We start from the raw sequence: 25,602 nt of genomic DNA on the forward strand, positions 1-25,602 counted from the left end.
CCTTGTATGCAGTAATAAACGCTCAGTAAATACCTGTGACGGTAAATAAAACCTAATGGCTGTCCAACCCATGGAATACGTAACACCAAAAGTGAAGCCTAATGTAAGCTACGGACCTTGAATGATAATTATACGTCATTATAGGTTCTTAAGTTGTAATAAACATACTGCTCTGATCAGGGGTCTTGGTTATGGGGTGGCAATGCATGTGTGGGTGCATGGTTACAGGGTTATAGAGGAAATCTCTGTACCTGTGGCTCAATTTTCCTATAAACTTAAAACTGCTCTAAAAACATGAAGACTCGAACCGTTATTCTGGGTGGAATGGGAAATAAATTTCCCCCATTAACGTCTAATAGGACCAGAGAACTGCTCCCTTCCAGAGAGCAAAGAAAATTTTTCTGAATTTCCTGTTCCAATATGTCATCTTCACTGTGTCCTGCCCACTTTTCAAAGTGGGGACCTAGACCAGAGTTTTGGGGTGGGGGGAGTTTGATATACATAACATCTTCACAGGGAAGAAGAGGAAATTCTGCTACCAAAAAGCAATGTATGTGTGAAGGTCAGATTTCTGCCAGCTTGAGAATCAAGCCCAAAAGTATGACAAATGACAGCACTATTGAAGTGTTCACCGCTACTCCCCTCCATGACATTCTATCAACTGATCAGGGAGCAGTAGCACAATACCTGGAAATAGAGGATAATGGTCCACACCAGTCCCAGAACGATTGAGGGCCGGCCGTCAGCAATATCAGTGGAGTTAATGTTGACTAATTTAATCTGTTTAAAGAGAAAAACTGTACTAGTAACGTCCTGGAAGATGGTAACCCGTCTAATTACGCAATAATGAGCGCTCTAGTGGACATCAGTGAGACTGGGCCATGCCTGTGTAGTGATACACACGAGTCAGTAGGGTGAGCCATGCTAAAAACAACACGCGCATGGTTGCAGGGGGAATTCCGGGAGCATTCATTAGGCGCACACAATAAAATTAACTACAAAATGAAATAAAACACTTTAAGTTGAGAAAATATGACATCATGCAAGTAATTACCAACAGAATGCCAGACAGGGGGGGAAAAAGGTTATTTTTCACATTCGGGACTTGACTGGAACTCCAAAGAAACTGTGATGAATAATTTAAGAAGATACACTTACTTTGAAGTTTGTTACCAAATAGCATGAAACTTAGGCTCTCTTTTACCTATGAAAGTCAGGAGTTAGAAGTTTTAAAATTGATACTAACCGGTGATCCTCTGTACATGGACTGACATGAAAAACAAAGGGAGAAGATGATGTCCACACAGAAATAGCCTTTGAAAATCAGCGTTATTTGTTCAAAGGGAATAAAAATGTAGGTAGTACATTGAGAGCATTATTTGGAGGATGCATTTTAAAGATAAAGGAAAGCCAAAAAGTAGTAAAGTGGAAAGAGACGGTTAGTGTTCGGTTCCTTACTTTTGGGCACTGATAACTATTAAGTATTCAAGACACATGTTAATCTGTATACAATTGTTCCCAATTACTCATTTCAAAGCCTTCCCAGCTATCAAAAATATTATTTCCTAAGTCCTAGCAAAATAGAACTAAAATTGCTCATCAACCTTTTCATAATCCCTAAACAAATACAATAATAATAATAATAACAATAATAATAATAAAGTACTCCTTAAACGTCTAGTTCAGTAATTCCTAGCCACAATTTCATCAGCTGTTTACTATCAATAATAAAGTTCAGAAGTTTTTAAATGGTTTACTTTAATAAAAATTTATCAGATGCATAATCATCCCACAAATACTTCGCTCTTGTGTAATTTAAATTTGCTAGTTATTCATTAACAGGGGTAGTGTAAAAGACAGCACAAAAATCATTGGAAAGAATTTGATTCACATTCATGAAATTTTGTCTCAGGGGTAATTTTCATTCATCATGTTCAGAGACAGAAAAAATTGAGAACTGACATAGATTGTCAGTTTGTATGTCTACTTTTTTAAAGCCTTGCACAGCTTAAGACATATAACATGCTTGTGGAAAATAAGGACCTTCGAATTTCTTTAACCTTTTAAAACAGAACCTATTCCAATCTTTAGAATGATTTTGATTACTCCATTTTACAACTTCTCTGGAACTTTCTCCACCCTTACATTAGTACCCATGGGCCACTGATTTATAATGTATCCTAACAGCCATAAGATTACAGTCCACCCTCCATGTTCTTGGGCTCCAATCACCAATTGAAAATATTCCAAAAAAATAAGTTCTGTCATTGGGGAGGTGTACTGTGTAGTTAGGTCCATGATGGTTGGGCTTGCAGTGAACATGTACACGCTTTTTTTTCTTATCTTATGTCTTGAACAATATGGTATAACTATTTATATGTTATTTGCATTGTGTTAGGCATTGTAAGTAATCTAGAGATGATTTAAAGTATATACAGGGGTGTGTGCAGATATATATGCAACTTCTATGCCATTTGCTATAAGGGACTTGAGCATCCTTGGGCTTTGGTATCTGTGGGGTCCTGGAACCAAGCCCCCACAGAAACCGAGAGAGACTGTAGTGCATTTCACAGAGGACAGATTGTTTTTCCCTGTATATCATTCTTTTTAAAAATGTGGTTGAATTTCCTACCTCAGCCCAGCTCTAACTATACTATGGAGTTAACATATTCAACTTATTATAGAACTTAATGATCTTTTGTTCAACTTGTGAAAAAAGTTTTTTTAGTAATTATTTTCTCTCCTAAAAGCTGTGTGTACCACAATGGATTTACAGAGCACAGGTTTATTTTTGACTTCCTCTCCTTTGCAAAATCCTATTAAACTTACAATAAATTCTTAGTAGCCTAGGATGTGGGATGGGTAATAGAGAGACAGCCAAAGAGACTGAAAAAAATTCCAGTAGCCAGAAAAAGGATGAAATCACATTAATGAAGAAAAAAAAAAAAGAACAGAAAACAATATTGGACCGCTGGTTCTCGAAGTGAGGTCCTCAGAGAAGCAGCAAACACATCACCGGGGGTCTTGTTAAGAATGCAGAATCTGGGACTTCACCCCAGACCTGCTGAACCAGAACTGAGGGAGTACAGACCAAGAATCTACTTTAACAAAACCTCCAGGTGGTTCGGATGTATGTTGATGTTTGAGAACCCTGGACTAGATCATTGTACTTGGCTCACAGAGTCTGGAAAATTTTGATTTCACAAGCCAGAGACCAGTATGGATTGAGCTGTGTGTCCCCCAAATTTATATGTTGAAGCCCTAATCCACAACGTGACTATATTTGGAGGTATGGCCTTCAAAGAGGCAGTTAAAGTTAAATGAGGTTGTAAGGGTAAGGCCCAAAATTACAAAAAGCTAAATCTAAGAGGACTGGTACAACCATTTTCAAGGGAAATAGGCAATACCTAACAAAACCATGTATACACTTCACCCAGTAATCACACTTCTAGCAATTGACCCAGAAAATGTACTCCCAATAATATGAAAGTATGTATGACAGTTATTAATTTCATCATTGTTTCTCTTTGAATGATATTAGAAACAATCTCAGTGCTCATTCATAGGAGAGTGGTTAAATAAACTCTGGCACATGCAAACCATGGAATACTATGCAGCTGTGAAGATGAATGAGGAGGACCTCCATGAGCTGATTTGAATGGTTTCCAGGATATTCTGTTAAATTAAAAAAGCAAGCGCAAGAGTGCATCTATAGCACACTGCCTTCATGTAAAAACAAAGTTGGTATATAAAGATATATCCGCTCATCTGTGCAAACAAAATGCAGGCATGATCCATGAGAAACAGGAGAAGTGATAGGGCGTGAGAGGGAAGGGAATGTAAGGGAGTCGGAAGGATGAGGAAGGAGTGACACTTCTCTGAGTATAACTTTTACTCTTAGAATCATAGTAATGATCTCATGTCCCAAAATAAATTTTTAAAAGTCAACTAGAATGTACGTATGTATGGGGAGGTTATCCAAAATGGAATATAACTCTGTTTCAAATGAATAGCATAATCACACTAAAAGAGATGGGAAGAACAGAAGTAAACTAAGTACATTTGGAAAGCAGTTTTTTGACTGGATATTGTAATGCTTAGGACCAGAAGAACGGCCCACATATACTGTTCTCCAGTTAGTAAATCTGTTTCCCGCAGGGTTAGGGCTTAGCAATTCTGAAACTATTTTATGTGCATACTAGGGATGAATAATAAGTAACCGTATTGTAGCTGAGACCCAGAGTCTCACTGTAAGAGAAAGCAGAAACAGTCAAGCATGGAAAGCTAGAATAATCTTGTGGCACTGAACTGAGAGAGAGAGAGAGAGAGAGAGAGACCCAGGTTAGTAAACGTTTCCTAGATCTGTCTGTTGAGAGGGCCTAGGGAGCAATGAAACCTCAGTAGCAATGAGCACACCTCACACCCAAACCTTGGTTTCTAAATGATGCCATTTGATAATAAAAGGATCAAAGCTGCCTTAGAGAAGTGGTTGATTCTAGGACTGGGGCAGGGAAAATACAAGATAAACAGGAGCCAGCCTGAAGAAACTTTTAATGGCTAACAATTTGAACAAAATAACAACGACAATAATAATATTAAATTAAAATTTTAGAACAAAATAAATACCCATAAGTTTATGCTGAAACAAATAATTGAATAAATAAATGGAGGGAAAAAGGAAATATTTTCTTACAGTACAATTCCCATTAATATGTGTATAAGGAATGAGGGAAATATAAAATTGCCATTAAGCAAACAGCATAAAAATAACTACTGAAGGCAATCAATGCTAAACTTAGTGAACAAAGTTTAAGAATAAGCAGACTATTAGCATGATCTCAATTATCTCCCTAAGTTATTTCTTAATTATAATTTAAAGAGAAAATTAAAACCTTACCAGAAAAGAAATACAGCAAATGACCTTACCATTGTCAAGATTAACATGACCAGCAATAAGACCTATCAGTATCTCAGACCACTAATATGGTGCAAGAAGCATACAATGTCACTTCCTTGCAATTCTTGCAAAATATATTTAACTTCAATATAATAATGAAATTGAGACACATTCTTCAATAACTGACCAGCAATTATCAAAAGGGTCAAAATTATGAAAGACAAGGAAAGAATTGAACTACCATACAGTAGAAGAGACCCAGGATCAAATACAATGTGTGTGATTTATTGTATCCTGAACAGAAACAGACACTGGGGGAAAACTGAAGAAATGAGACTAATGTCTATGCTTTAGTTAATAGTATCAGACCATTTGAATTTCCATATTTTTATAATTGTACTATATACACATACATATACTATATATTCTTAAATTAGAAGAAGCTAAATGAAGTATAGACATGAAATGTCTGCATGCTTTTTGCCCACTTTTCTGTAAATCTGAAATTATTTTACAATACTATAGCATGTGTATGCTCTGTAGATGATATGCTGTGTTTTTACTCCACAGTCAATGTTAAAAACAACTGCGGGCCCACATCTTCTTCTTCCAGTGGTTCAGTTTTGTTTCTCTTACCTTCCTTCCTTCAAGGAACTTGAGGGCAGAGCTGATGTTCGCCACAGCGTGGACCCGCTTCATACGGCGTCCCTGTTCACAGGGCTGCGAAAGGACAGGAATGGGTCAAAATGCAGGAATTAAAAAGATAGTTCAATAAGAATTTTTTTTAATTAAAAGACAGGTATAAAATCCATTTAAGTAGATTTCAGTACACCTGCAGAATATTCAAGAACAACCAGCATTACTCAATTTCTATAAAGGCAGGCAGATACACAGAGGGGCATCAGCCACACAGCACTTGGAAAGTGTATCCTTTTACTCAGTAAAGGCATTCCTGCTCAGTTTACCTGTGAATACATTTGCCTTTCTGGTTTCTCTCTCTTAGAGCAGAAATTCACAAAATTCCTGTGTTTTCTCCTGAGACTGTCGCTCCTGTAAGTTAGGAAATATTTACACGAAAAGTACTCCTGCTGCTTGAGTGAGGGCACAGGCTATGTAAGAAATCTCTGTACTTTCTTTAATTTTGTTGTAAACCTGAAACTGCTCTAAAAAATAAAGTGTTTTTTAAGTACTCTTGGTCACTCAACATTTTTTTTTCAGTTATACTAACGTGAAAGGTTATTGACAATATTGTAACCCTTCTCGGTTTGGATGACCAAAATACACGGAGCATACGAGCCAGGGTTAAAAAGTAGGGTTGGGAGAATAAAAATATTATTTACACAATACCCATGTTTGAGTTACTAAGACTCATCACGTGTGTTCTTTGTACCACAATGTTAACTCTAGAACTCAAAATAATTTCAATGAGGTAGATAGCATTAACCTCCTTTACACTGACCAGAACTAAACGGATAACTGAGGTGAAGCAATTTCTCCACGATTGCGTAGCTCGTAAACTAAGCCCTTCTCTGTGACAATCAACCCTAAAGAATCTCCCATTAAAGCTCCAAACTGAGTATCTTCTACTTTTCAATTCTAGTGCACCAGGTAATACATTTTTATGGTATGATTTTAAAACAAATATTTAAATACCTATGTCTGAATGCGTAGGGCGCTTATACAGAAGTAAGATTCTTATGTCAAAACTATACACTTCTTCTAGAATCATGTAGCATGGCAGTTAAATGCCCACGAAGGTTTCTGTATACTGATGGCCAAATACAGTGGCAGAATCATATGGACACTTAGCACAACACACTTCTTAAATACACCCATTTGAATTGTAATGACATTTTCTTCAGCCTTCTAGGAAATAACTGAATTCAGGAGGATATGTGAAAATGACCAGTTACATATTTCAGTTCAATGACTCTTACATCTTTATGCTAACCCAATTTATGTAGTTCGTGCATGTGTTTGTATTGTCCAAACTGGCTGTTCATGTGTCTTGTTCAATTATCCCCCCCAAGGCAGAGCCTAAGAAAAGGACTTGGCTGCATGGAGTTTACTGGGGAGATGATCCCAGGGAGGAGGAGTGAGGATTTGCGAAAAGTGAAACAGGGAAGGGGGAAAAGCCAATAAAGGGTGTGTCCTTGAGGGTTCCGGCGTGGGCAGCTGGGCTCAGTCCCCCTGAGGATCCCACTGGGCACTCTATGAGATCTGTAAAATATGCCCCAGGACCATTTCTCCTACACATGCCAGGCTGGAGCGTTTCTTCACGGACTCTCATTGTCACTGGCAGAGGGTCCTTTGGGACCATTAACTCTTCTGCGCTGGAGGGCTGCCTGGTGCATTGCGTGGCTGTGATAAGCCCTGGGGGAAGAATCCCAGAGATATGCTCCCAGTGCTTGAGATCAGATGCTGGCAGAGGGCATGGGGAACGTGGCTGAAATCAGGCGTGAGCAGAGGTTGTATCGGGGACACAGAAAGCCTCTGCTACAATATGAATCAAATCAGATAAGTGACTTATACAAAATCAGTATCGGTTTGTCTTTTTCAATAAACCGTGTTCTTCCAAAAGCTATTTTGAGGACTCCCTTCACAAAATTCACTAGAAATTTATGTTCAGGCCTAAGCAATTTTTTAAAACACTATATTATCCAAATAATAATGACTGTGTAGTTCTTGTCAAGATGCAATAGATAAGAAAAATAAGTACTCCCAATTTTAGATACTGTGTCTAGTGTGTTATACAACATTATGAAGACTATTTCCTGAGCTCCTCTCTCTCATTATGGTAAACATCACTTATAAGTAGTTGATGTTTGCAAACTGCTTACTTCTTTACCACTCTGAAATGAAAACAAAAAGAACATAGCCAGAAAAGACTTTTATTATTTGAGTAATGTAGAAAATGTATTTATAGCTCACTGTCAATGTTGTTTTTTACTCTGAGGGTTTCACTGTGCAGAAAAAAAGCAAATGATCCTGCATGTGCTGTTCCTGAGACAAGTGACTGATGGTGGAGGATGTCCAGAAGCTTATGGGAAAAAAATGTCATGGTGATTTCAGCTTCCTTTTCAAGAAGCAGCTCTATAAATACACAGGTATGAACTAACAATCCTTTCCAAGTAGAAAGCAAACATTTGAAGTGAGGTAGATGTTAGTTTGCAACTAAGCCTCCTATGTACCGTGAAGATGCAGTAGGTAACTCTTTGTTCTTATGAGGAGGGATCCGCCCCAAGCCAGAATGATCTTCTGGAGGGCAGGCACCTTGTAGTACAAGTGTCCTTCGCTAAGTGAGTGTTCTAGGAGCCCACCTGCATCCGTGGACTAGCCGGCGTTGTTGGGAGAAGCGGTTTTCTGCTTCAGTGAATTTTTTTTTTGAAGACTCTTGCAAGGGGGTTGCCCATTTCAAGGTGACTTATGAGCGCACCAGCCCACACTGCGTGATGTTCAGCAGTTTTTGACCAAAACATCATGCTTCACCCTCCCTACTTACCCAATCTCCTCCTGAGCAGCTTTTTTTGTTTGTTTGTTTGTTTGTTTTGTTTCCTCAGATGAAAAAGTCCTTAAGGGAAATGTTTTGCTGGTGTGGGAGAGATGATACCAAAAAAGACAGAAGCACTAAAAGGCATCCAAATCGATGAGTTCAAAAACTGTTCGGAGCAGTGGGAAAAGTCTCAATAGGTGTCTTGCACCAAATGGAGAGTACTGTGAAGGTGACTGAAGTTTAAACATGAAAGAATAAATACACCATTTTTTATAAATAAATACAGGTTTTGGGGGGGGGGGGTCCCCTCCCAGTACTGCTAAAGTTGCTACTGCTATACACAATGTCTTAAATCTACCGAAGGTGGGCAAGAGTAAGGAATGGAATGTACTCCTTATTCCCAGAAGTGAGCAGCAGGCTAGTATTTCATGCATATTAGTGACCACAAAAGAAACACTTTGTCTTACCCGGGCAGAGCCCCTTACACTGTGAACCCCGCAACTGCCAGTTCCAACTGGGAACAATCTGACGAGTCTGGTCACAGAGAGGATTCTTACCAGTTTCTGCCCAGACAGGACCTCCAGGAGAGCAAGGAGCTTAACTCCATCCTTCATGTCTTCAAAAAGGTCTTCTATGACCATGGGGGGTTTCCGCTAGAAAAGAAAAAAGAAAAAAACAATTAGTCAATGCAAAAACTGTTTGTCTCTTTCTTTGACATACCTTTGCTACTGACTGTGAAAAGTTCTAAAATACTTAAAGGATTCATTTTGGAGATGATTGGCAATTACCTTTTGATATTTTGTGTAGTACATACCAGCATCTTTCTAGAAAGGGATTTTTGACACGGGTGGGATGGTGTGGAATAAGGGAAGAAAAAGGGGTCACTATCTGTGTAAAATGTGGGAGATGTCGAAGCAGGACCTAAAAGGAGAGCAGGGGATGCCCAGATAAACCGGACCAACCTCCCGACTTCCCTGAGCGAGCATATTTCTGGGGCTTAAACCAGGTGCTGCGCTTCCACAGGACATTGTTGCCCAGGGAGCAGAGCTCAGAGACCTGCCGTGGGAGCACGGTCAGCTTGGCCAAGGACACAGCGGCCTATGTCCTGCTTCACAGCCTGGCAAACCTCTCACAGGATGGCACCGGACCCAGGGGATCTTAAGGGCAAAACCATTGCCACTACTGGAAAACTAAGTCACGGCCCACTTTCAGTTCCTGGAGGATCTTTTACTATTTATGAAGGTCATTGAAATACTTAATATATAAGGGGTTCATCGACCTTGAATTAAGGTCCTTCTTGGCTCAGAAGAAAGTAAAGAAGGGATGATGCTAATGCTGATGGTCAGTGGAGGGGAGGGTTCCTCAGAGTTCTCATAGAATAATAATTTTTTTCTATTTATAACCTGGGTTCAATCTGTATCGTTTTCTGATTCTGAGTCATGTGGAGGACCCGATGCTGGATTCCTGACTCACAATCACCTTTCTTTAAAAAAGGAAGTTCCTATGTAGAGGTGTTTAATTGCCAAGTGCTTTATTGAAATGTGGCTCTTTTTTCTACCCACTGATATGAACCATTTATATTTCTCTTATGACTGTGTGAATTATAGTCTCTGAATGGTACAATTCTAATTTTAAACACATTTTTTCTCTCTTTATAAATTGAACAGCTGAATACATTCAGATTTCAAGCTGTGACATACATGTTAAAAAGTAACAGTTTTCACTGTAATCATTCTCTTTTAAATTCCACTGTTGATACTGCTTATTATTTATATAGCAAAAATGTAATAGTGACTTTGTATTCTAAGCATATACATAAAATTGTTCAGAATTAAATGAGCCATTACAATGAAAATGATTCAGAGCAATAAGAATCAAAATTATTGTCTAAGCTATACATAATCATTAGAAATATGGTCTACTTATCATTGCAAATGGCCATTTGTATCTTATAATTTTAAAACAGTAGAAAATGAAAAAAGTTCATATATATTAATAGAATATATTCAGTGAACAAATACAAATAAACTTTTTATATATTGTGTTAACCTGAAAATGCATTAAAAAAACTAAGCAAAGCAGGAGATTTCCATGAAATAATAAATATTCCAAGAAATTTGACACCAAAACAATAAAAAATTGCATCCATCCGTCCACTGTGCCTTAAACAGGTCTCTGCCACTTTGAAGAACATTTCCTCTTGGCCTCATTTCTGCCTGTCTTATTTCTCCTCTGGCATCTCTACGGGTACTCACCTGCTTCCTCCCTCTCCAGCTGTCCTGCACAGCATTCCTGGGAGTGGCCTTCACATCAGCAGAGACCAATGAACAGCAGCAGTTCAGTAGTCCACTGGCCCCTCTGCTTTGGACATCGCTGGTACCATCCTCTCTTTGAGCTCTTCCTCCCCAGAGCTCTCTGATCATCATACCTGGCTGATGAGCCTCTTTTCCCTCTCTCTCTTCTTTCTTCCTGTCTGTGGCCAATCACCACAGTCAATCTCAACTCCTCTGGTCTTTGCCAGATTTTGTCTAGATGGACACACTCTTCAATCATTCCTTAAGTGGTTTTGCCTAAACATTGTTAAGCACGTGGCAGACTCCCAGTATGTGTTGTTGGCTGACTGACTGAATGAATGAATATAGTTTTCTAAAATAAAAAAAAATCTTTGCAGGCCCTCTGCCCATCTTAATGGATCTCTAAATGTGGTGCATACATATATTATGGGGGGAAAAAAAGATCTCCAAGTTCTAGGCAATCACAGACTGCATCACAACACAGACTTAGAAATATCTTGTTTCAAATGCCTTGTTAAGAGTGGGAATTCATTAAATACTTGATGGAATGAATGAATTTTTTGGTCTGTGTATAAAAAAGAAGACTAGATGGTTTTTATTTGAACACAGATACCTGGAATACCTTCACTTCCCTCTTTTTCTTTTTAGCCAATTCCTTGTCAGTTTTCATCACTCAGTTTACAGCTAATCTTTTTCAGTTACCAACTAGAATCAATTATTTCTTCCATCCTAAGTATGCTGTTCAAGCCACAAAGATCACAGTCTTTCATAGGTACTTAGTTATTCACAAATCTGTGTCCCCAGGAATTCAGATCAGGGGGTTTCTTGAGCACAAGGAAGAAGTTGGTTATATCCTGATATACTGAGAGCTGGGCACCGGACTTAGCATTAGTCAGCAAAAATGAAGATAGTGGCTAAAATACACTCAACAGAGATACTTACAAATACCTTTTGGGATCTTAGGGAGATATGTACAAATAAAATCATGAGGCCAAATGTTCTACTTTTTTTTTTTAATAAGAAATAAGATTTATTTCTGAAAGTTTTCCCACCAGTGTCTTCCTTCACAAAGTGAAGAGCCACAGAGTCTGATAGCTATTAACACACAAAATAGAAATCAGAGGACAGTATGGCCATTTAAAATAAAAATTCTTATGTCTATTTAATTTCTAGTATACGGGTTTTATATCTCAAACACACCGAATTATAGGGCCTAGCATTATGCAGTCAATTCTTTATTTAATACCTCAACAAGTAAAAGAAGGGAAAAACAAATCTCTGGCCAACCTTACTGCAAGGAGCTGGCAAAAAGCAATCCTAGCGAAGATCTTCACATTTCTACAAGCTCTGTTTAATTGCACATAAAAGTATTGTGGAAAACCAGGAAAAACCCTCCATTTATCAAAAATTGCACAAGAATAAAAAAGTCCTGGTAATAATTAGCCAAATTTCGCTATCCCTTTTTGCCTAAAGTATTGTTTACACATAGCAAAGGATCAGTTAGCGGGGACTTCTGCTATTATGACTGCACCACCCTTATTTTTTGGCACAGTGTTTTAACAAAAAACCTCTCAGCTAAAATGTCTCTCCTGTCACATATATAAACATTGATGGCACCAAGCCGATGACTTTGGTAGGGTTCGGGTCACGGTCCTGGAAGCCAAAAGGATTGGTCAGAGAGGATGGGAACTTATTGGAGCCTGGCTTAATGGAAAACAAAGATAGTGTGCTTTTCTTGCTCACCAATTTGCAGTTTTGTAGATAAAAATCTATAAAGCACTCTTTAAAGGCACAATTATCTTTCTTTTATTAAGTTAAAGTTATGATAAACTCGCAGTAGTTTGAAAAATTGTCTTCCTCTTGGCCCTGCCAGTCACATTTAGATACTCCACAGATATTTATGCTGCATCTGAGGTGGAGGGAAGAATGGAAGCTCCTTACTGGGCAAGAGGAGAGAGAGACAGAGATGGGAGAAGAGAAAAGAGGCGCTTCGCTTCCCTCAAACTAAGTTTTAGCTCTAAGTTCTGGCTCTAAGAGGATCGCCTGGTCTCTGAAGGTCTCCAGCATCTCAGAAAAAGGGCAGATGCTCTGTGTCAGGCTATGCCCTGGTAGTTAGCTCATGATTCGAGTGGGCGTCACAGCGTGTTTTTCTCCCTTCCTTTTCCTGCCCCTTTATTTTTGCCATGCAGCCCCTTTAAGGACATGTAATGAGATGCACTCCCTTTCTCTTAGGACTTAGAAGAGATCAAATGTTTCTCCTTGAATTTTATGAACTATGAAAATGCACAGGTATCTTTGACATACTTTTACTGTTTGTTGCATTTGGGGAAAATAATCTATTCTCTCGTATTTGTGTGTGTGTGTGTGTGTGTGTGTGTGTGTGTGTGTGTGTGAATAACTTGTGTCACTATACTGGTCTATAAATACCAACACATACTTAATCCTTTCCCCTCATTTATTTTCACATTTTTGTTCATTAAAGGATAGCCATGTGCACTATGCCACATGTTGATTTTATGTCCCTAGAAACAATTATATTAATTAGGGGGAAAGGATTAGGATAATAATTTTAATGAAAATAATATCAGACATAACTATTGTGGCATAAATTAAAAATTTCAGGAAGTTTCACATTTAAAAATTGTATAAGAAATTTTAAAATGTTGGTGCATAAAGTAAATATGACTAAGTAGTCACTATTGTAGACTACAGATATAAATTCCAATATTTATTAGATGTTTTTGTGGCTTCTTGAAGAAGAAGCTCTCAAAACATTGTATGATGTACAAAAAAATAACTATAGCATTTTACTTTATAATGTTAAATACATATCCTAGGGTTTCCAATGTGTACTTGTTAGATACCAGTATACCCAGGGATACCAGTAAAACTGAACTAGGAAAGGTCTGAAGAAACAGCGGACGACACAGATAACTCTTTACTCCGGCAGGGACACACCCACTGTTGAGCACCATCAGGCAGGCTGGAAATGACAAGGTCAAAGCCTGAGATATTCCCAGATGGTGTGCGAAGCAGTCCCAAGGCAAAGGCCGGCTCTCAAGGTGTATCCTGTGCACCCTGAAACCTGTGTATGCAGGATGGCCTAGAGCGAGACCGACCACTACCTCTAGTTTATGTAAGTTTGAGGTAGGAACCATTTCACAGGCTGAAAGACAGTATAAGGAAAAAAACCCATCCCAGAACCAGTCTAGAATGCCTGCAGGCTCTGATGGTGATCTGATGGGTGGGAGCCCCAAGCTGAACAATAGGAACAGAGAGAGAGAGAGAGAGAGAGAGAGAGGGTGGGAAGGGAAGAGGGGCTGACTGGCAGATGTGGAGCCAATTACCTCCTCAAAGGCTGGCAAAGAGCCCACCACACTAAATGCCTAAAAAACACCCAAGCAGCCTCGGACCAGATTAGCAAAATCATGATCTAACCACTGACAGCAGCCAAATAAAATTAATTCAGCATCTAAAAGGTTTTTTCACTTTATTCAGAAAATGAAATTCGATTTTCCCACTATCTCCCAAAACAAGGTAAAGTAATTGAAAACTTTTACGTGTGATGTTTTTCTTCCTCTCCCTTCATAAAGGACTATTGTGATTATTTTCCGTCTCGACTTGGCAAAAGTGAAGAGATAGTTCCCGTTCTCTTCTGTTTCCTATGACAGATTGCATAATCGTTTCCACTTCCTTCATTACTTATTTCAATTTTGAATAAATGTCCCAAAGGCAAGAACTGCCCTCCAGCCCAAGTTCAAATCTGTTTGGATAGCGCTGCTCTGACCAACTTTCACTGGATAGTGTGTATAACAGAAAACATACTCCTCAAGTTATTTGTTTGAGTACAAAGTTGGGGTTATCTTTTATCTCTTTCTTTCATACCCCAGAGCTGATCCATCAGCAAATACTGTTGACTTTTTTTTCAAAGCTCATCCAGAGCCCAGCCACTTCTCACCTCCACTGCTCTGCCTTGGTTCCAGACACTGGTCTCTTGCCTGGATGACTTCAACAACCTTCTAATTTACCTCCAGACTTCTGCCCTGGACTCTTCCCAGTCTACCCTTAACAGAATGAATAGCTTATTTGCCTTTTATACTATCTATCTCCCCTGCCATTAGGACATAAGTGCATAAGCAGGGATTACTTCTACTGTTCTGTTCACTACTCCATCCTCCATACCTAGGACACTGTTGGGCATATAGATAGCATACTGAAATATACAGTAAATGAATGTACAAATAAAATAATGTATTTCTAAAAGAAGGAACTTGGGCAAATGTTATCAAAATTGTTTATTAATCTGCATCAACTTTACTAGAACTAATATACCAAACTATATTAATTTTTGTTCTTCATTTTGCGTGAAAAATTTCCTTCATAACCTTTTAGTTACATCTTGGGAAATAACTGATTTATCAGTATGTTTAGGATCAGCAAGCTAAAGTAGCTTTAGAAAAACAAGTAAAGAATGATTTCTGGGGTGAATTATTACATTTCCCTTTTCCTCTTTGCTTCTTTTTCTCATCCCCTTAGCTCATTAATGATCCCACCAAAGTGCATACAGGAAACAGATGGGAGAAAAATGCAATTCTGAAAGGGTTTCCGTGTTATCTTTCGGCGCTGTGGGTGGAAAGACAGCCGAAGAACAAAGCAGCCCCTAAAGTGATATTTTACAACCATGAAGATGTCAATCAAAGTCATTATTAGCCTGCGTTATTTTTTTTAAATGGAAAATTAGACGTGTTCCTTTTAAAGGAGTGTATAAATCTAACTTGTTATTAAAACATATGGGCTCTTAATAGAACCTAGCATCAGTTGAATTGTGCCCCCACTAAGATATGTGAAAGTTTTAACCCCCAGTACCTTAGCATTTGATCTCATTGGGAAACAGACTCTTTAGAGAAGTAATCAAGTTAAAATGAGGTCATCAGGATGGAGCTTAATCCCATGTGCCTAGTGTCCTTACATAAAGGGGAAATCTGGACACGAACACAGAGAGGCACAGAGGCAGGCGCTGAACTAATGCATCAATCCCAGGAACCCCAAGTAATGCAGGCCACCCCCAGAAGCTGGGAAGAGGAAGAAGGAATTCTACCCAGAGTCTTGGAGGGAGCATGGCTGGCTAGCCTCAAGAACTTGAGATCACAGATGCCTCTTTTTAAGCCACCTAGCATGTGGTTCTTTGTTATAGCAGCCTTAGCAAACTAATACCAGACCTAAGGAATGTTTTATGATGAGTTTTTCAGTTCTTCTAAAAAGTGAGTCAATGCTCATATCCTGCCTGACGTCATCCAAAAATTAGAGTATTTAAAATGTTCAGTGCCTGGTTTAAATAGCCCCAGAGATCTAAGGCAGGTGGATGGAGAAAGGACTGTTTGTTGTGTATTGAAAGAGAACCTCCATTTATAGAAACACTAAACAATGGCTATTTGAGACTTATTTCTCCTCCAAAAGACTAATTGCCTAACTATATATTTATTTCATAGCCAACTATCATAAAGAATGAATCAAGGGTATTTAAATACAAACATAACATTCTATTCTCTTTGTTAAAATGAAAGAAAATGTGAAACTACAAGCATTTAATAAGAGAATAACCAATGTTAATGTCAAGATTATTTATGCTATCTTTTTCTAATTAAAAACCTAACATGATCATTTTTATGAAAACACATCTTTAATCGTTCCTTTTGGGGGACAAAGTGGCACTATACAATTACAACAGCCTCCAGATCTTGCATAAAATTTGGGAATTTGCTACAATAAGTAAATGTTTAAATGGGAAAGAACACCTTTTGAACTGTCAATTTTTAAAATATTTATTCTTATATAATTTTTATTCTAAAATTCAAACTAATCTATTTAGACCTAAAAAACATGTAGTTGTTTGATGGAAAAACCCTCAAATCCAGCTTTTCCCCTTCTCTGTCCTCCTCTCTCGCCCACTCCAAACTTAGATGTCTCTTAACGCATTCTTCCTATTCCCACTCTGGTCTCAGAGAAGGGGGGAAGTTTTTTCTTTGGTACAAACCTATACAGTATTCCCTCACTTATCACAGGTATTACGTTCCAGACCCCCCCACAAAGTAGGAACCTTACATTTATTCGACATTCTTAAACCTACGTAACTTTAACAACATACGTATACAGTACCGCAAAATCCCACAATATAGCAAAAAATCCATGATAAAGAATATAATATTTTTTAAAATCCCATGATACAGTGAGGCCGCGATAAGTGAACTGGGATTTGGAGAGGGACTACTGTACCTCCACCTGTGCACTTGATTTCTCTCCCACTCTGCCTCCTTGGGAGCCTTGTGTCTTTCAAATAACCTTGTCCTTCATTTTCCGCCTCTCGCTCTCCACTAGTTCTTGATCCCGTCCAATAAAAAGACACACGTTTAAAATCACCCTTTATATAATCAGCCCTTACCAGACCCTATGTGTGCTAACACTCCATCTCACGGACATATAATACACCCTCAGTGTCTTAGCACCCTTGCCTTTCATCAGTTCGCTGGAGTCTTATTTCAATGACAGGGTCGGTCCCGCTAGTAGCCAATGACTTTCTAACTGTCATATCCAAGGGGTTCATCTCTATCAAGTAATTTCCCTGAAAGTGAACTTATTAGCTCTTCCCCAAACGTGTTGTATTCCTGATTTCTGCAATGATCTTAATCATCTGCTCAAGTCATTTCTGACTCCTTGTCTTCCATGATCCCAATTAACAACCCGGTCCACCACTACACATCTTTCCATCTATCTACTTTTCTCCATTCTCCACCACTACGTTAGTCCAAACTGTCTTTCCATCCCATCTGACTTACTGCAACTTACTCTACCTCCAATCGTACTCCTTTGTCTTCTAATTTACGGGACAGAGATGCAGAGAAGGAGAGAAATGAGGAGGCAGGGAGAGAAAGATTAAAGCTAAAGTGATTGCGAGAAAGGTTTGGGACCAGAGTGATCATTTTGTATTTCTGCGTAAGAGTTTTCATGTATTTCACGGCCCACAATACAACATTCAAACTCTCTTCGTGGCTGCCCTTTGTTTTCTCTGCCACCAGTCCACTCCTGGAACTTACGTTTGCAGGCATTCTTGAATTGCTTCCATTTCCTTGACTGTACCATGCTCTCTCTCACCTCTCAACTTTTAAAAACATTGGTCCCTTCACCTGCCCAGCCATAGGTCATTTCTCAGGATCCAGCTTAAAAGTGTCTTCCTGGGAAAGCTTGTTTTGGTGCTCTCCTTTAGAGTACCTGTGGGGGTGGCTGTGTTTGCCCTGTGCTCCCTGATACCCTGTTCTTCTCTCATGGAATTTACCACACTTGCCTGTAACTGTTTGTCTCTTCTGCTAGCCTATCAGCTCCATGATGGCATGAACGATACTTGTCTTCGCTGACCGCTGTATTAACAATGCCTAGCGCAAAATAGACGCTTGGAAGGTATTTGCTGCATGAAGAGATAAATAAATAAATGACACACGGGACTATAACACAGTAATTAGTGTCCAAGCTTAGGAGTCCTGGGGTTGGGTTCTGTGACCTTAAAATTATAAATTAACTCTAAACTTCAACTTCAAAATAAATAAGAAAGTGGAAATAATACTTATATTTGGTTCTTGTTATGAGGATTAAGTAAAATAAAAGATAAAATTGCTAAGGCACAGCAATTGGAACATGGTAATAGTTCAGTAAATGACACTCCTGAGATTTAGAAACATTTTTAGCAATGACTAATGACAATCTTGAACTGAATGAAGACCTAACTGAAAAAACATTACTCAAAATCAATATTGGGCTAATTAAAAAACAAATATTTCACCTTCTTTCACTGATAGAGCAACCAGAACAGAAAGATTCAGAATTCTTTTAAAAAATTATAAGGTTCATGTCTAAATGTAAATAAAGCCTCTTCCGAAAAAGAATGATCCAGTATATAAATTAAATACAAGCCTCTAATTTTTGTTATTGTTACATCATATGGACAATTCATCATTTGTAACCTTTTGTATAATTACAGAATCATGATGACTTCAATTTGAAAACAAAGCAAAAAAAAAAAAAAAGCACTGATAATTATACCCACAAATTTGAATAACCTATACATGTACTGAAAACAACACAAAAACACAGAAAAATCTTGGCTTTTTCCTACTTTTAATAAGGTTTTGTTTTCAGATAAACATATTTTTTAAAACAGATTGCTCTCTTATTTACACTCTATGTCTTCATATTGCTGTCATAATATTTATAGATAATTGTAATAGAATGTCATTAGTAAAAATTTATAATTTTAATTAGAAAAATAGTTTATTAGTTTGCAATTGAGCAAAACAGACAAGAATAAAAATGAAAATTTCCCATTAAAAACCCTCCCCAAACTCATCTCCATGAAGCATCTTTTGAACATCTCTCAATGCTGCCAAGATCCAATGATCCTTAGACAGAAGAATCAATTTCTTGTCTTCTTAATTCAACACCCCAACTCTTAAACCTGCCACATCTATTATTAAAGTTATTTTGACAATGGTCAATTTTCAAAGAAAAGTTTGAGAAAACAGATATAAAGTTTCTAAATATTGAGTCTCTCAAATTGTCTTTTAAGATAAATATTTTTTGTATTTTGTGTCCACCACCCAAAGCAATATACAGATGATGTATCATATAATAGTACACTTGAAACCTTTAAAATCTTGTTAATCATTGTCATCTTGATAAATTTAATAAAAAATAAACATAAAAATATTTTTAGTTTGCTTAAAAACTTTAAAGACAGCATTGTAGTAGCAAGACATTATCACAAAATTTAAGATGAAATCATTTATTATTCTAGATTAAATTCACAAAAAATCTCCACACTGTTACGCAAAAGCTCTCAGACAATAGGGATTCTACAAAACATTTACAACCTGCATTCTAGAAACAAGTTGAAATTCTCACGTTAGTTTTTCCTGCCAATTTAGCACTTTTTTCTTTTTTTATTCTTAGAGGTAAAATAACTTGTTATGTTACAAAGCATAAGTAATAGGTGAATTAGGAGTAGTATCTTGAGTACCAGCATAAAAATATTTTTGACATGGGTCATTGTCTAAACTTTATTGGTAGATACCAACAGAAAACTATAGGAGAAAAATATACAATTAAGAAATAAAATGCATTTTAACTCTTTTTAGATGGTTTGGTTGTGAGAATATCTGAAATAATTCCAAAGCACGGAGCGTGTACAACAAGGATTCATTACCACATCAGGAAAAATTTGCTATGAAAGAGGAAAGAAGTTCATTATTACCTCATCCCAAGACAGAGTACCTGTCTTTATCTATAGGTTTAGAAGTACTTCTCAAGTACAGTAGTACCTCTCTATTTCGCAGTTCACTTATCCCGGCCTCACTGTATCACGGGATTTTTAAAAATATTATGTTTATTTATCGCGGATTTTTCGCTGTATCGCAGGATTTTGCGGTACTGTACAGTAAATACTAAAATAAATGTATGATTCCTACTTTGCGGATTTTCACCTATGCGGGGGGGTCTGGAACGTAATACCTGCAATAAGTGCAGGATCACTATACTTTAAGCCAGACTTAATGAACTTGGGGCCTGTTATGTACTGAGTATGAGCTCCCCCAAATTCCAATGTTAAAGCCTTAACCCCCAATGTGGTTACATTTGGAAGGGAGGCCTTGGGAAGTAATTAGGCGTAGATGAGCTTCTAAGGTGATGCCCCCACAATGGGACGCCTGTAAAAAGAGAAAGAGAGACCAGAGTTCCCTCTCTCATTCTCTCTCCCTTTCTCTCCCCTCCTCTGTCTTTCTCTCTCTCTCTGCCATGTGAGGACACAGTCAGGAAGAGGGCCCTCACCAGGAACCAGGAAGCAAATCAGCCGGCACCTTGATTTTTGACTTGCAGCCTCCCAAACTGTGAGAAATAAAAGTTGTTTAAGTGCTCCAACCAATGATATTTTGTTCCAACAGCCCAAGCTTACTAATACTGGTTCAGTATTCACTGGACAAAGTAAACAAACAACACACCAAACACATTACAGGACAGCAGATCCTTTTAAGCAGACAACAATTACCGCTCCATCCTTAGGGCAGGGTGGTTCCTATTTATAGGATAAGTCATTGGCTTTGGTTATTTAATAAGAAAAAAAAAAGAGGAAAAGTTGACTTTAAGAATCTCTAGAGGCCCTGATTAGTGTGGCTCAGTGGATTGGGCATTGTCCCACAGATCAAAGGGTTGCCCATTCAATCCTCGCTCCCAGCACACACCTGGGTCGTGGGCCAGGTCCCTGGCTGGTGGCATGTGAGAGGCAACCAATGGGTGTTTCTCTAACACATCAATGTTTCTCTCCCTCTCTTTCTCCCTCTCTTCCCCTCTCACTAAAATTAAATAAAGAAAAATCTTTTAAAAAATGAGAACCTCTGGAGGATAAGGAAAGACCTTGAAACAGGTTAAGTTGTTTCTTTGCAGATTATCTTTGTGAGAAATATTCTTATTCTAAGTATGGCTTTGGTCTGCTCTGTGAGTGAAAACCTGTAGTGAGGGGAGATACCAGTGTGTTGCTGATAGGTGATTGAAGCCAAGGACCAAACGTTTAAGGAGCTGTTTTCATTAAAGACTTAGTGAGACTCTGAGTATGACTTACGCTTCTATGCAGCCTAGCTGAGGGTGTGTGCATGCACATGTGTGTACACATGTGTACATGTGTGTGCTTGTTGTCATCCCCACAGGGTGCTAGACTGATGGAACTGAGCATGTTCTAGCATCACAGAATTGCTTTGGGAGCAAGCCTCCTCACAGAGACAGCAGAAAAAGTGACACAATGTCTTGAATGAGAAGCTGACCCAAAGATATGAAATTGACCTTTCTTCTGCAGCAAGTGAAATATTATCATTCGCAGAAGTGCGTGAGCGCACGGCAGCGGGAAGAGCAGTGTGTGCTTCCATTTGAACTTGGGTGCATGTGTAAATGTGACCTCGCTGAGACTACATAGCCTACAATGCCCATGTGCTTTTACAGGGACAGGGTGCAGATAGACACAGATGAAAATGAGGTTAAAATAAGGATGGGTGACTAACACAGAGACAGAAAGGCTGGGAAGCCTTGCAATAGAGGAGGAGAGAGGAATGGAGAGTTAGGTAGAGATGGTACCTACATGGGAGAGCTGGGCAGATGAAGGTACCCAGGCCTGGGAGGAGCGAGAGGAAGGAGTAGGGGACCCCGTGACCAGCTGCTGAGACAGATAACGACATAAACATCTGCTCCACAGCTATCTTAAAACTCCCAAGGGCCAAAAAAGGGGCATGGGGTCAGCTTTGATTCTCCAAGTGTTTTTAAAATATAAGTGATTCAGAAAAGAACAGAAATTCTCCAATGAATTTGTGGGTGTTGGCTGTTTGGCAGGATACTACAATGTTAGTATAAATAAGTTCGGGATAACAAGTATAGGTATCATTGTTCTGCTTCTGTTTTCAGTTTTTGAGATGATCCAGAGAAAGAAGAAATCACAAGTACATTGGAGAAAATTTAAAAAAGAACAAAACAACTCTATCACGTTAAGGTTATAATGGAGCAGTTGTGGAGGTAATGATTTTGGGGTCTTTCGAAATAACACTAGAGATGCACAAATGGGCAAAGTAGGGAAATCATGAGAACTTTAGATTCCTGTCTGGATTAAAGTCTCAGTGGAAACTCATGAAGATGAAGGCTATGAAGTAGCCAGTGTTAAGCACTTGTCACAGGGCCAGAAATTCCTCATGACTTTCTTCCACAGTGATGTCTTTACTATTATAACAAAATAAGAAATCACATAGACTCTTTGCTGTTATTTTAATCCAATACCTCTCTGTGGTACACTGTGTTTAGAGCTGTTAGGATTTATAAAGAAATTCCAAGAATTAGCACGTGCCTTAAAGACGTTACAGTGTTGTTAGGAAGCTGAGATAGGAAAGAGTCCAAAGTAATTGAAGACAAGCCGAACCTCACCTACGCTGCAGGGTCTGGACAAGTGCCGTGATGTCAGATTCTTCTGCACCAGAGGCAGGAAAACCAGGGAAAGTGGGCAAGGCCCTGAAGGAGGGGTGCAGGGGAACTGCTAACATTCCTGGAGCATTGGCTAGAGGCCAGGCACAGTGTTTCAGTTTCACATGTGGTCAGAAATGACGTCATGAATGAGACAGGCTTGAACTACGCAGGAAAGGTAAGGCTGGATATTTAGATGGGAAGCAGCAAGGGCGAGGTCACAAAACAGGGTGGGAAGAGACCAGAAAAAACATACACATTTGCAAAGCCTATTCCAACAGCCAGTTGTCACATAACTGTAGGAAGTTATGTGAAACAATAACAAAGCATGTTACAAAACAGATTTGAAAATAAACTCTTGGAAGATAATTGCCCCATAAAAGCCCATGATATGCTGTATGTCCCTCCTTCTTAAGTACGCAGTACCTAGATAAGTATATCCGAAGCATTTTACTTTAAAAATGTTCACTAAGGTATTCAAACTATTTTTTAAATAAAAAATTAATTATAAATTATTTTCACCAATTAGATTAGAAATAACTGTTAACTTTAAAATGGGTTTTAGTGTAAGGAATAGGTATTCATATAATAAGCCCTTCGTATGTATTAAAATTATAAACATGTACATCTATTGACTAGCCACCCACTTCTAGAAATGTATCCCTCCTCCAAAATCACACAAGTATAAAAGATGTAGACTCAAGGATTTTCAATGCAGTATTTTACACAATACCGAACAATTGGAAGCCACATAAAGGACCATCTGCAGGCTACTGAGTAATTTATGACTATAATTTATAAATAACTTTATTATATTTATAACAAAAATTATTCATCCATTAAAATGACTTTGTAGCTCTGTAACTACTGACATGGAAAGATGTGCTATGCGAAACAGACATCTACAGATTAGTGTCTTGTAAAACCAGATTTGTGATATTCTGTGTCCGTGTGTAGAAAAGTGGCAGAATTGTGAGCTTTAAGGTGATTTTTACCTTTTTACTTGTAAGAGGTTTGCTGTTCACATTATTTACAATTAGCATAGGATCTTTTAACAATATGTAATCTTCTAACTCTACTTTCATTTTAGAAAAGCAATAACCTTTCCAATGAATGACAATTCTATCCTGTCAGTGATCACCGACTGCCACTGGCCAAGGCCTGGGAAAATGAGAGGCATTTACTGCCTTTTCACAGGCCAGAGCCTGGGCGCAGCTCCTCGTCCAGAGAGTTCCCTTCTCCTGAAGTGACTTTGAAAGGAGATTATAGAAGAGATGATCCCAACTCATCCTGTATATAGACACATTGCTCTCGTCTTCAATCTTTGCTGGATTGTGAGCTTTTCAAAGCCTGGGAACACGTCTTATTGACATTTTTCTGTCTCCAAAGCCTCTTATGGACACACACTAAGCAGTTAATTTGTACACTGGGACTGGAAAACATTGTCTTTTTTTGTTTGCTTCTGAACTGGAGAAGTGACTTCAGGGAACTCCCTTATCAGAGCTGCTCACAGGGTTCTGCCTTGCCCATTGCTGGCAGAGCTCTCAGCAAAACGATCCTCTAACTGAAGGCAGATCACTGCCCCCTGGTCAGTATTTAGTCTTACAAATGCAGTGTTTTTTTGGCTTGCATAGCCTTTCATCAGCAATATAAGAGATTCATTTTATCGTAGCTATATTGGAATTTGTTTTATATTAGTAATTATGTTCAAAGTCATTACAACATACCAATATAGTCACTGATACAACCTAATGTCCATGTCAATAATCTCAGAATGATTAGTCTTTTTAGTGTCCTGCCACCACGGGTACTTTTCTATCAAACCACCCATGAAGGGAGACAAGACATTTTTATAAGCCCTTCAGATAAATTTCTTTGCTCAGGACAGATGATTCCTTGCTTCTTTCTGTACCAAATCTAAACAAGGACAAGTATGAAAACCTGGTACCAATTCTCCTTTTCATATGGCACACATATTAGTACAGAAGAAATGACTGGATGAATATTTCATCAAGATTCCTGGAACTGACATGAAGTTAACTGCTCAGGACTCTAGCTATCTATTCATTTCTCCCCAGAGGCAATATGAGCCAATGCTGTACCTAGGTGACAGTTAAACTGATAGGATTGACAATATCACTGATGAGTAATTGCGACCACAGCAAAAGCAGCATTCCTTTATAATGTGCATTTAGTGATTTATGGGCACATACTAGGTAAGCACAGAACTCTGGGTAGTTTCTTTTACCTTGGCCAGATGAGAGTTGATCCATTTTGTGAAAGTGCGTTTCTGTACGATCTCTTGCTCATCTATAAGAAAAAAAAATTATTAGATAACACAGTATGTCATGAAGTTATAGCGTGAAAAAAAATTCATATTCTTAAGTTAACACAACTCCAGAAGTAAATGTAATATTATTTTATCTCCTAATTCACTTTTACCAATTATTGCTTAAGAGTTGGTGCAATTTCAAGTGTATTAATCAATTAGACTATTTCTTTAAGAATTATTAGCAAGTGCTTTAAAATTTACAATATGTTAGCTCTATGTTTACCTTCACTCGCTTATTGAAAGTTCACTGAATGATTATACCTCAACAAAGCTGTCTGTAAAAAGTTCACCGAGACTAACTGAGCACCAAGTTTTATGCTACATGCAAAGGGTCACAAAAAGATGAACAAGACAATGTCTCTGCCATGAAATCCCTAGAAGTGGAAACGGACAAGTGAGGACTTACGCATAGTATAGGGTTACACAGCAGTGCAATAGGACAGAGCTGCACACAGAGGCATTGCAGGGGCTTTACCTGGATGGGGAGAGTGGTGAGCACTACCCTCTGGGGCGACCTACAAAGACTCCACCTTCACGGAGGCAGACTGCAGGC

General features: G+C 38.4%; 1 protein-coding gene across 1 annotated transcript in view; it reads right to left on the reverse strand.

Moving 5' to 3' along the window:
* Positions 1–25,602, reverse strand: part of SYNE1 (spectrin repeat containing nuclear envelope protein 1) — a 423,836-nt gene that overhangs the window by 315,652 nt on the left and 82,582 nt on the right. The window contains exons 3-6 of the mRNA XM_090279990.1: positions 24,966–25,027; positions 8,948–9,043; positions 5,534–5,617; positions 688–780 (exon numbers count right to left, since the gene is read on the reverse strand). Coding sequence (XP_090136116.1) covers positions 688–780; positions 5,534–5,617; positions 8,948–9,043; positions 24,966–25,027 — 335 coding nt within the window. The remainder of the gene's footprint in view (positions 1–687; positions 781–5,533; positions 5,618–8,947; positions 9,044–24,965; positions 25,028–25,602) is intronic.

This window comes from Furipterus horrens, unplaced genomic scaffold (genome assembly GCF_987537825.1).
Source record: "Furipterus horrens unplaced genomic scaffold, mFurHor1.1.pri manual_scaffold_6, whole genome shotgun sequence".
Lineage (NCBI taxonomy): Eukaryota > Metazoa > Chordata > Mammalia > Chiroptera > Furipteridae > Furipterus > Furipterus horrens.